Raw genomic sequence first — 11,442 nt, 5'->3', positions numbered from 1 at the left:
GGCTCCGCCCGCTGGCTTACGTCACGGGCGACAGTCCACGTGGCAGCATCGGGTCTCCGCCTGAGCGAGGAGTGGGAGCGCCCGCGGTATGGTCCGGACACGTGTCAGCACCGGACCACCGCCCGGCCTTGATTAAGGTCTGGGCATTCTTTGCCTTGGGATCCCGGGACCCCACTGTGAGTAGCCCGGACCCCTCCTAAAGGGTCCGGGACCCGTCCCAGGGGTCTGGTTTGTATCTGTGGAGGTCTTGAACCTCGCCCGGAGGCCTAGGCTGTGCGTCCAGGGGTCCAACACTTTCCCGTGGGGGTTCGGACCCATTGTCGCCATCTTGGAGTATATTGTCCTTCCTGGCTACGTGGAGGCCCTGGAGCCGTCCACGTGGTGGGGTCATGTGTTGTTCGCCACGTGACTAAGGATAGCCGCATGGACACAACACCTTCATACTATAATAACGTGTACCCCATTTCCAGGGTACTGACACACCTCGACTGTGGGAGTATTGGCTACACATACTAAAATGGGTAGCTAAGCTGGCAAACTAGCATGGAGGCTAGCAAATTTATCCAATTGTATTTTTATCACATTTAATTTTTTCGGTCTGTTCTCAACTCCATATTGGATGTATGTTACACTTTAAAGGGCTTGTCAATGGTGCTAGAGTTTAGCACGACACTAACTTTAACACATGAAGATTCAAACAAGAGTGCTAAAATATGTTAAAAGTAAGGCAACATATCAGGTGCAAACCAAGTTTCCGTGCAAACCAACTAATAAAAGTCACAAAAAATTTCAAAAAAATATAGATGTACTTCATTGCCTACGCACCCTACTAAATAATTTTCACTTTTTTGTATCTCATAATTTTCAAGTTCAAATTCACCATATGTTAAGAGATAAAAAAGAGAAAATTCTGAAATATTTTTCACTTTTTTGTATCTCATAATTTTCTCTTTTTTATCTCTTAACATATGATGAATTGGAACTTGAAATTTCATATAGTGGTAGAGTAGGCAATGAAGTACATCTAAGATTTTTTGATACTTTTTGTGACCTTAGTTAGTTGGTTTGCATAGAGTTTGCACGAAAACATGGTTTGCATCTGATACTGTCAGCGTTTCGACCCCGGGGGGTCCCTGGACCGACGAGTAAATTGTCACTGCATGTACCAACCCAGATGGGTCGGCGCGAGACGGGACACAAAGGGGGGAGAACAGTAAAGGGGAAACCGCGGCCTTCGTGTTGTCCTGCGCCCAGGGCGGATGGATGCGCTTGCAGTAGGGGGTTACAAGCGTTCGCGTGGGAGAGAGCGAGAGCCTTATGCGTCGGCTCGTTCTCCCGCGCGGCCAACCTTCTCGTACGAGAGCCCTGGACCTTCCTTTTATAGGCGTAAGGAGAGGGTCCAGGTGTACAATGGGGGGAGTAGCAGTGTGCTAACGTGTCTAGCAGAGAGGAGCTAGAACCCTAAGTACATGCCGTCGTGGCAGTCGGAGAGGTTTTGGCACCCTGTTCATGTGATGTCGTGGCCGTCGGAGGAGCGCTTGGGCCCTGTGGAAGGACAGCTGTCGGGGCTGTCGAATCCTTACTGACGTCTCCTTGCTTCCGTAAGGGGCTGAGAGCCGCCGTCGTCATGGAGCACGCAGGGCGCCATCATTATTTGTTTACCGGGGTTAGCCAGATGGGACGCCGGTCTTGTTCCCCGTAGCCTGAGCTAGCTAGGGGTAGGGTAATGATGGCCCCCCTGTGACGTGGTCGGTCCGAGCCCTAGGTCGGGCGAGGCGGAGGCTCCTCCGAGGTCGAGGTCGAGTCCGTCTTCCGAGGTCGAGGCTGTGTCCGAGCCCTGGGGTCGGGCGAGGCGTAGTCCGTCGTCCAGCGTCGAGGTTGAGCCCGAGCCCTGGGGTCGGACGAGGCGGAGACCGTCTTCCGAGGCCGAGGCTATGTCCGAGCCCTGGGGTCGGGCGAGGCGGAGTCCGTCGTTCAGCGTCGAGGTTGAGCCCGAGCCCTGGGGTCGGGCGAGGCGTATTCCGTCGTCCAGCGTCGAGGTTGAGCCCGAGCCCTGGGGTCGGGCGAGGCGGAGACCGTCTTCCGAGGCCGAGGCTATGTCCGAGCCCTGGGGTCGAGCGAGGCGGAGTCCGTCGTTCAGCGTCGAGGTTGAGCCCGAGCCCTGGGGTCGGGCGAGGCGGAGCTTCCTATGGCGCCCGAGGCTGGACTTAGCTGCTGTCAGCCTCACTCTGTCGAGTGGCACAGCAGTCGGAGCGACGCAGGTGGCGCTGTTTCCTCGTCAGGTCGGTCAGTGGAGCGGCGAAGTGACTGCGGTCACTTCGGCTCTGTCGACTGAAGAGTGCGCGTCAGGATAAGGTGTCAGGCCATCCTTGCATTAAATGCTCCTGCGATACGGTCGGTTGGCGTGGCGATCTGGCTAAGGTTGCTTCTCTGCGAAGACTGGGCCTCGGGTGAGCCGAAGGTGTGTCCGTTGCTTGAGGGGGCCCTCGGGCGAGACGTGAATCCTCCGGGGTCGGCTGCCTTTGCCCGAGGCTGGGCTCGGGCGAGGCGAGATCGTGTCCTTTGAATGGACTGAGCCTTGACCTTAATCGCGCCCATCAGGCCTTTGCAGCTTTGTGCTGATGGGGTTACCAGCTGAGATTAGGAGTCTTGGGGTACCCCTAATTATGGTCCCCGACAGATACGTTATCAGTAAGTAAAGTGTTAAACTTTAGCACCAATTAATCGTTTAGCTCTTCTAAGTTGTGCTGAAGTGAGCTAAAAATGGTTTATGATGGGGAAAGACATCTCATACCCTTCTCACTCCACTCTCTCTGTATCCCACGTTAATTAGGGTTATGGATATCTTTCTATATCCATGTGCTAAACTTTAGGCTATAGACAACATACCGTGCATATGACTGCGAAAAACTGTTTTGTACTAAACTGTTTTGTACTATAGACTGTATACAGATTAGAGCTTCAAATAGGAGGTGAGATAAGTGATGTTGCTAAAAATAGCTTAGCACTTGCATCAAAACCTAGCACCCTACTAAAGTTTAGCACATGGAATCAAATGCCCTTTATCGTAGTGAAAGCTAGTAGTAGTGATACTAAAGGTCTGTTTGGAAGCAACCAATTTTTTAAGAAATTGCTTTATAGAAACGGGAGTTATTTCAAAAATTAGTTTATATTCCCGTTTATAGAAACTAGATTTATAGTTTCTTAAAAATCAAGAAGCTGGCTTCCCCTGGTTAAAATTAGTTCTATCCATTTAAATACGTGACGCCTAGTTGATTTCACAGAATTTATATCTATAGCTGCTGCTTCCATTTAAATAGTTGATTTCACGGAATTTATATTTATATCTATTGCTGCTGCTTCCATTTAAATAGACATGTATAAAAAATTAAAAATCAGCTCCTTATAAACAGGGTAACGAACATTCTCATCCAGTTTTTTTCATAAATCATTTTTTAGAAATTTGGGACAGAAACTGATTTTTTTAAAACAGTGGTGCTTATAAACAAACCCTAAAATACACGCTCGCAGAAAAAAAATTGAAAAAGAGATGAAGCAGTAGGTAGACCCAAGGGTTCAAAAACTAAACGCCATAATTACCGTACGGGTCTTCGTCCCGTGGCAGGGGCAGACGCGGCGGCGGGCCCGGCATTACTCTCCCGCTATAAATCCTACTCCGCCGCACAAGGCAGAACAGAAGAGGCCTCCCCGCTCCGCGTTCCCCAGCGCCAGCGGTAACCCCACCCAACTCCTCTGAGCTGTGACACAGCTGTCCTCCTCCCCCCACTCCAGGCGCTCACACACCCTCCACTTCCCTCCACAGGAATCCGCCGCCATAATCTCCTCCGCTCCGCTCCACTCCGCATTGCAGGATTGCGCCGAGCACGAGCACCCTCCTCCCCGAAACCTCTTCTTGGCTCTGCTTTCGGTGGTATGGTGGGATGATGAGCAGGGCGGCAGTGCTGCTGTGTCTCCTCTGCTGCCTCGCCGCCGCCGGCGAGGCGGCGTCAGTGGTGGGCGAGGGCGAGGCGGCGGAGCTGGCCGTGTCGGTGGACCCGTCGTGGCGGTTCCCCAGCCAGCGGCTGCGGGACGCGTACGTCGCGCTGCAGACCTGGAAGCAGCAGGCCATCTTCTCCGACCCCAGGGGTTTCACCGCCGACTGGGTGGGCCCGGGGGTATGCAACTACACCGGGGTCTTCTGCGCGCCGCTGCCGCGCGGGGTGCCGGGCGCCGGGGAGCTCGCCGTCGCGGGCCTCGACCTCAACCACGGCGACATCGCGGGCTACCTCCCGCCGGAGCTCGGCCTCCTCGCTGACCTCTCGCTGCTCCACCTCAACTCCAACCGCTTCTGCGGCCTCGTCCCCGCCACTCTGCGCCGCCTCCAGCTTCTCGTCGAGCTCGACCTCAGCAACAACCGCCTCGTCGGGGCATTCCCGGCCGTCGTGCTGGAGCTCCCGGCGCTCAAGTTCCTCGACCTCCGCTTCAACGACTTCGAGGGCGCCATCCCGCCGGAGCTCTTCGACCGCCCGCTCGACGCCATCTTCCTCAACCACAACCGCCTCCGCTCCCCGCTCCCCGACAACTTCGGCAACTCCCCGGCCTCCGTCATCGTGCTCGCCGACAACAGCTTCGGCGGATGCCTCCCGGCCAGCCTCGGCAACATGTCCGGCACGCTCAACGAGATCCTCCTCATCAACAACGGCCTCGACTCCTGCGTCCCGCCGGAGGTCGGCTTGCTCCGGGAGGTGACCGTCTTCGACGTCAGCTTCAACTCGCTCGTTGGCCCGCTGCCGCAGCAGGTGGCCGGGATGCGCAAGGTGGAGCAGCTGGACGTCGCGCACAACCGCCTGTCCGGGGCCGTCCCGGAGGCCATCTGCGCCCTCCCGCGGCTCAAGAACCTGACCATCTCCTACAACTTCTTCACCGGCGAGCCGCCGTCCTGCGCGCGCGTCGTGCCTTCGGACGGTGACAGGAGGAACTGCCTGCCCAACCGCCCCACACAGCGCACGCCGCAGCAGTGCGCCGCGTTCTACTCGCAGCCGCCCGTCGACTGCGCCGCGTTCCAGTGCAAGCCGTTTGTCCCTGTTCCGCCGCCGCCGCCGCCATCATACCCCGGCCCGTTGCCACCGGTATACCCTATGCCGTACGCATCGCCTCCGCCACCTGCGCAGTACCGATGATTCGTCGAGGAGCGAGAAGCACTATCACTTTCACCTTAATTCGCCACCACCGCTGCTGCGCTGGATGAAGACAGCAAAGTTCACCGTCACAATTGTACGTGGTCAGTCATTGTTGTGCTTAGATTAGTAGTGTTCTTGATTGATAGCTACCGGCATATAGAAGATTATATTATTATACGGTGCATATATCGCTCTTGCTTTTGCATTTGTCGGTCTCTGTTTTTCGCGTCGATCCGGGTTGGCGTTGTGGCGACGGTGAAAAGGATTGAAGGTGGTGGTGATGGAGGGAACAGTTTGAGATTGAGCTTGGATTGATTGTTGACTGGGTTGTGAATAATAAACTGCTTGAGAGAGAGAGAAAGATGAGGATGAGGAGGATTGGTTGGTGACTTCACCTGGGCCTGGGATGTATAGAGGGAACTAAGCTTCTTCAGTTAAGCTGCTGCTTTCAGTTGAGAGTCCAGACATAAGTTTTCAGACCAAGTAATGTATCCTACTTACTATTCTTTTTTTTTGGTGTCACAGCTACTTACTGTTAATCGATTGTTATGATATAATCTCTCTACATTTTTATTTATTTATCGTGTTTTAATTCAAAAATAAACAATACTGAAGAAGATGTAGTATCTGTTTCGGATTCTTAGAAGGCTTTGGTCCTCTGATCGGTACTTACTATATATTGTCGGTTGGGTTGGTCATTCTTTGCATGTGGATTTAGATTCGGTTTTCGTTATATTATTGGTCGCAACTAGAATTTTCCCATTGCACCATGGAATTAGATGCTTCACATGATGTGTTGAGCATGATCAACACCCACTGGCCCAGATTTTCGAAAGCTTGTTTTGTCTTTTGAAAAAGTGTGACATGGGACATGGCCACTGGCCAGGTGCTTCTTGCACCTCCTAGCTTTGATGTTCCTTTGTTTTGTTAGGATGACTAGTCTATCTGCCCGGGCCGGAGAAAAAATATAATAGCATCTCCAAGATACTTTTTATTTTTAACTGTCTATTTAACTCTTTTTTTCTCTTTATAAATATTAAACTCTATATATTACATCTCATTCTAGCAAACTCTCCAACATATAAGTTAACTTGGCTAGCGAGAGTTGCTAGCCAAATTTAGTTAGTGAGTGAGTAAATTTAGAGAGCCGGACAGCTTGTCAGTTAAATGGCTAGTCTCTTGGAGACCTATTTTGCTATTAAGTAGCTAAAATTTAGCATGACTAGCTACTTAGAGATGCTCTAAGAGCAACTCTAATAGTTATGTAAATTTTAGCTCTCTAAATCATAGATTTAAGAAGTTGCTAAATGGCTTTTGAAGTAAAAAAATGTGAGTTCTCCAATAGTTCTCTAAATATAGGTTTAAATTTTGTTTTGTATTTATCCACATAAAAAATAAGTCACAAAAATTATATAATGCAGTCAACATTTTTGTTTAGAGAGTTGTTAAATAATTGCCAAATGTAGAGAGAAAATGAGGTTAGATGACAAGTTGTTAAATTTAGAAAGTCATTTAGAGAACTGTTGGAGAATAGTTTTTATTTTAACTACCTAAATTATTGATTTAGGAAGTCTTTTAGAAAACTACTGAAGTTGCTCTAAGCCTTGAAAAGTTTGCATGTGTGTTACATTGTTTCCCCAAAAGTTACGTTTTGAGTGAGATCAAGATTGCACTGGGCAGCACTGTTAGGCAAGTTTTAGGCAAGTTTGCAGTGTTTACAAGAAGCTTATATTCTTGTTTGCACCATATAATAGCAACACCTCATTGCAATGGGTGCATTGATTGACACACCACATGACCACAAAATAGTGAAAAAAATCTAGCTCTTCAATGTTCCGAAGGAGATTGTCTCCTATTTATAGAGCCGGTGGACAAGTAGACCATCTTGTTTGTTAGACTACTGTTTAGGGCTAGGTTAGAGTTTCCCTGTATTTACCTAATTACCCCTGTTGTAATGGATTTGGCCCACCTTACTCCTAACCTAGGATTAGGGTTAGGGTTTCTCTCATTCCAATATAGTATAGAGCTAGTTTTTTCTCTCTCTCCTCTCTCTCTCTCTTCCTCCCATCAGCCACCACCATCCTCCCCTACCGTCGACTCCACCCGACCCTTCTCCCTAGCCGGTTAGCCCTTCCCCTCCATCGTCGGCGACATGAGTGACCCCTTAACTTCTGTCGTGCGGCCAACGACTCGGACACTGCTCCACCTCCCCCAGTGGTGCGATCGTCGCTCCTGCTCTTCCTAGCGGCATGGCCCCTGCTCCTCTGCACTCGGGTGGCGCGACCACCATCCCCTGCTCCCTGGCGATGTGGCCTTCGCCCCTCTACAACCAGGTGGCGTGGCCTCCTCCCTCTATGGCGCAAACCCGGCCGCCCTGCGCTCCGGCCTCTCACCACTCATGGTCGCGCCCTCCTCGACCTCCTACGACCTACGCCCGGCCAACAACGTCGACCACGACCTCGTCTTCGTCACCAACGAGCTCTCGACCATTCTAGCGACTGCTGCCCCGGTCAACGGCATCGGTGCAACCCTCTCCTTCCTAGTGGCTGACCCCCTTTCACTATCGTGTCGATCGTTCCCCATCCTGTCCCCTCGTCGCCCGGGCTACTAGCGCTCGGAACTGGCCAATGCGACCTTGTGGTCGGCGTCGTAGCCCTATCCTCTGTCTCAGCCAATCCCCGCTATCGCGACTGCTCCCTGTGTTTGTGCGGATGACTCTCCTTGTCTTCATCCCGCGTTGCTGCCTCCTCGTGGACATCACCCATCGCATGACCCCCGTCACTCTCCACCGACAACTTCGAACTCCGGCGTTGTTGGCCTTCCCTTCGACGCAACGACGAGCTCCCAGCTACCATTGTGGCCTTACGTCGCCACTGCCGTTGCGCCAACCCTTTGTGCTACTTCTTGTGCTGCATAGACCCCCTACACTGCACCTTGACCCTTGCTAGTCCCCTTTCCTACTTCTGTGTGGCAGGATCTTCCTCCTCTCCCATCGTTGCGCGCCTTGTGCGCCACGCTAGGCCCCTCCAGTTTCGTGCAGGAAGCCTCTTGCCCTCTTTCACTCCCATGCCTGCTCCCTCAACGCCCGTCATTCGCCATGTCGCGGTCCACACACCTCCCTATCTTGTGCGCGTCTCCTTGACGATCGAGGCCTTGTCGTCTTCACCGCCCATGATCACCTTGTCGCCTCACAGTGGCTCTTTAGGGGTGCCTCCCTTGGCTACCACATGTCTTCGCCGCACTCTCCTCCCATTAACTGGGTTGCCAACTTCGACGCCTCATTTCACAACATCTCGACCCCAGAGCCGTCGGTTTACCCCATCCCCATAGCTCCACCTTCCTTTCCTCCATTGTCGGTAATGGGTCGACTCTACCTGTCACCTTAGTAGGTGACACGGTCCTTCCCGGTCCTTTGTACCTCAACAACATCCTTGTTGCCCCAAACATCGTTTATAACCTTCTCTCAGTCCGTCGCTTCACCACTGACAACTGCTACTCTATTGAGTTCGATCCCTAGGGCCTCACAATACAGGTTCTTACCACTCATGCTATGGTTGCTTGATGCGATAGCTCCGGGCCCCGATACCCCATTCGCTTCCCCCAACCCATCTTCCTCCGCCTATGTTGCCCAACCCTACAACCTTACCTCCACTACCTCTGCCTCCACTTGACACTGTCGTCTTGGCCACCTCAGCCACGACATCCTCTCTCGACTCTCGACCACCTCGACTATCCCTTGCCCTTGTGGCGATGACACCTCGCTTTGCCATGCCTGTCAGCTTGGGTGTTATATTCGCTTACCCTTCTCTTCTTCCATGTCCCGACCTATTCACCCCTTCGACCTCATCCACTATGACCTTTAGACATGCCCTGTTCCAAGCATCTCTGGTTACCGGTACAATCTGGTCATCCTAGATGGTTTCTCTCAGTGCTAGTTGACCTTTCTCGTTCACCGCAGGTCCAACACCTTCACCAGTCTTTCTCACCTCTTTGTGTGGGTGTCCACTCATTTCGGTGCACCATCCGGGCTATTCATTGCGATAATGGATGTGAGTTCGATAACTCCAAGTCTTGCACCTTCTTTCTCTCCCACGTCGCGCAACTGCGGATGTTGTTCCCTTACACCTCTCCTCATAATGGTCGAGCCGAGTGCATGATTCGCACCACCACCAACATGCAACGTCACCACCTTTTTAGGCTGCTTTTCTTGCTCGCTACTAGACTGAGGCGCTCAACATAGTCACCCACCTCCTCAACCGTCTTCCCTCTAAGGCGGTCCCCATCCCACTCCGTTCTTTGCCCTCTTCGACAATGTCGCCTCTTATGAGCACCTTCACATCTTCGGGTGTGCTTGCTATTCCAACACCTCTGCCACTATTTCTCATAAACTTTCACCCTGATCCTCTTGTTGTCTTTTTCTCAGGTACTCCTCTGATCACAAGGGGTACTAGTGCCTCGATCTTCTCACTCACTCACCCACCGCATCATCATCTCTCATCATGTTGTCTTTGATGAGGAGATTTTCTCTCTTGCTAACTCCTCCCCACCTCTCGACCTCGATATCGATTGTGTCGATGTTCCTCTTCTGCTGCCCTCTTTCACGTCGCCCATGGCCACGTCACCTTCACTTGTGCCACGTGTGACCCCACTGCCTCTATCTCTTCCCATGCCCCCATCACCTCCGCTTGTGCCGCAAGCGGCCCCGTGGACCCCATTTATGCCATGCACGCCCCCGTCGACTCCGCTCGTGCCATGCGTGGCCCCGTCGACCCTGCCTGCACCAAGCGTAGCCTCGTCGCCTGCGCCTGCGCCTTGCGTGGCCCCGTCGACGAGCACAACCCTGTCGCCTCTTACTGTGTCCCATTCGGCACGCTTCGCCATCCCCACCCACGTCTACCGCTGCCGTGGGTGGACTAATCCACCAGTCCCATCCCTTTGTTGGTTTGTGCCTGTCGGTGCACCATCCGGTTGCCATCCACCATGACCACGACCACGTCCACCTGATGGTGACACTTAGCTCAGTCGGAGTTCTCTGCCCTGTCAACCGGCTGGTTCTCACAGTCAATGCTGCTCCGGCTCCCTCCCCGATCCCCTCCTCCGTTTGTGCTGCTCTCATTGATCCCCACTAGTGTCGTGCGATGGAGGAGTATGCAGCCCTGTTGGCCAACCACACTTGGGACCTGGTGCTACGTTCACTGGGCACTAACATGGTTACCAACAAATGGATCTGCTGCCACAAGCTCACCTCGGACGGCTCACTCGATCGCTACAAGGCTCGTTGCGTCCTTCGAGGCTTCACTCAACATCTCAAAGTGGACTACGTCATGACCTTCAACCTCGTCATCAAGTTTGCCACCGTTCGGACCACTCTCTCCCTCGTCCTCTCCCGGAATTGGGCAGTTCATCAGCTGGATATCAAAAATGCCTTTCTCCATGGCACTCTAACCGAGACGGTCTACTGCAGCTAGTCCTCCAGCTTCGTTGTTTGATTGAATCCACTAGCCTGAACCTAGTCTACCGGTTGAATCGCTCTCTGTACGACCTCAAGCAGGTACCGAGGGCTTGGCACATTCGCTTCGTCTCCTACTTGGTCTCCCTTGGCTTCGTCGAGGCCAAGTCGGACATGTCCTTGTTCAACCATCGACGGAATGATGACACCACCTACCTTCTCTACGTCGACGACATTGTGCTCACGACGTCTGATACTGCACTCCTTCAGCGCACGATCACCACCCTTCAGTGCGAGATCGTAATGAAGGACCTGGGCTCTCTCCACCACTTCCTCGGGAAACCAACGCAACGCAGGTATGCCCTCGACATTCTAGAGCTAGAGTGGGCTTGTATGTTTGCTTGCAAGCCTTGCTCCATGCCTGTTGACACTCAGTCGAAGCTCTTCGACGACGATGACATCTCGATCAACGATGCGAAGGTCAACTGGAGCCTCATTGGTGCTCTCTAGTACCCGACGTTCTCTTGGCTCGACATCACCTACATCATTCAGCGAGTGTGCCTGCACATGCACACCCTACAGAGACCCACCTCACCGCTCTCAAGCAGATTCTCTACTACCTCTGTGGCTCCATCCGACCACAGAGCCCCTAACAACTTCCCTAAATCCCTCCCAATTTTGTGATAGCCCCAAAACACCCCTCATTTTTAGTTACAAATAGGGAGATTTTTAGTTCTTCCAATAATATTTCCCATTGACACATCACCATTCCCACTACCACGTTGCCAATTTTATTTCCTGCCCCCATCGTCA

The 11,442-nt window shown here is 52.5% G+C and overlaps 1 protein-coding gene across 1 annotated transcript; it reads left to right on the top strand.

Annotated features, from left to right (window-relative positions):
* The first annotated feature begins 3,711 nt into the window (after positions 1 to 3,711).
* On the top strand, positions 3,712 to 5,385 carry LOC100284038 (receptor-like protein kinase). The gene has a single exon (NM_001156936.2). The coding sequence runs from the start codon at positions 3,942 to 3,944 to the stop codon at positions 5,178 to 5,180; it is 1,239 nt and encodes a 412-aa protein (NP_001150408.2). The 5' UTR covers positions 3,712 to 3,941; the 3' UTR covers positions 5,181 to 5,385.
* The last annotated feature ends 6,057 nt before the right edge of the window (positions 5,386 to 11,442 follow it).

The sequence above is a fragment of the Zea mays genome, chromosome 6 (genome assembly GCF_902167145.1).
Source record: "Zea mays cultivar B73 chromosome 6, Zm-B73-REFERENCE-NAM-5.0, whole genome shotgun sequence".
NCBI lineage: Eukaryota > Viridiplantae > Streptophyta > Magnoliopsida > Poales > Poaceae > Zea > Zea mays.
This window is presented reverse-complemented; position numbering and strand designations above follow the sequence as displayed.

Coding starts and splice junctions, on each gene's coding strand:
- LOC100284038 (NM_001156936.2), top strand. CDS start 3,942: ATGATGAGCAGGGCGGCAGTGCTGCTGTGTCTCCTCTGCTGCCTCGCC.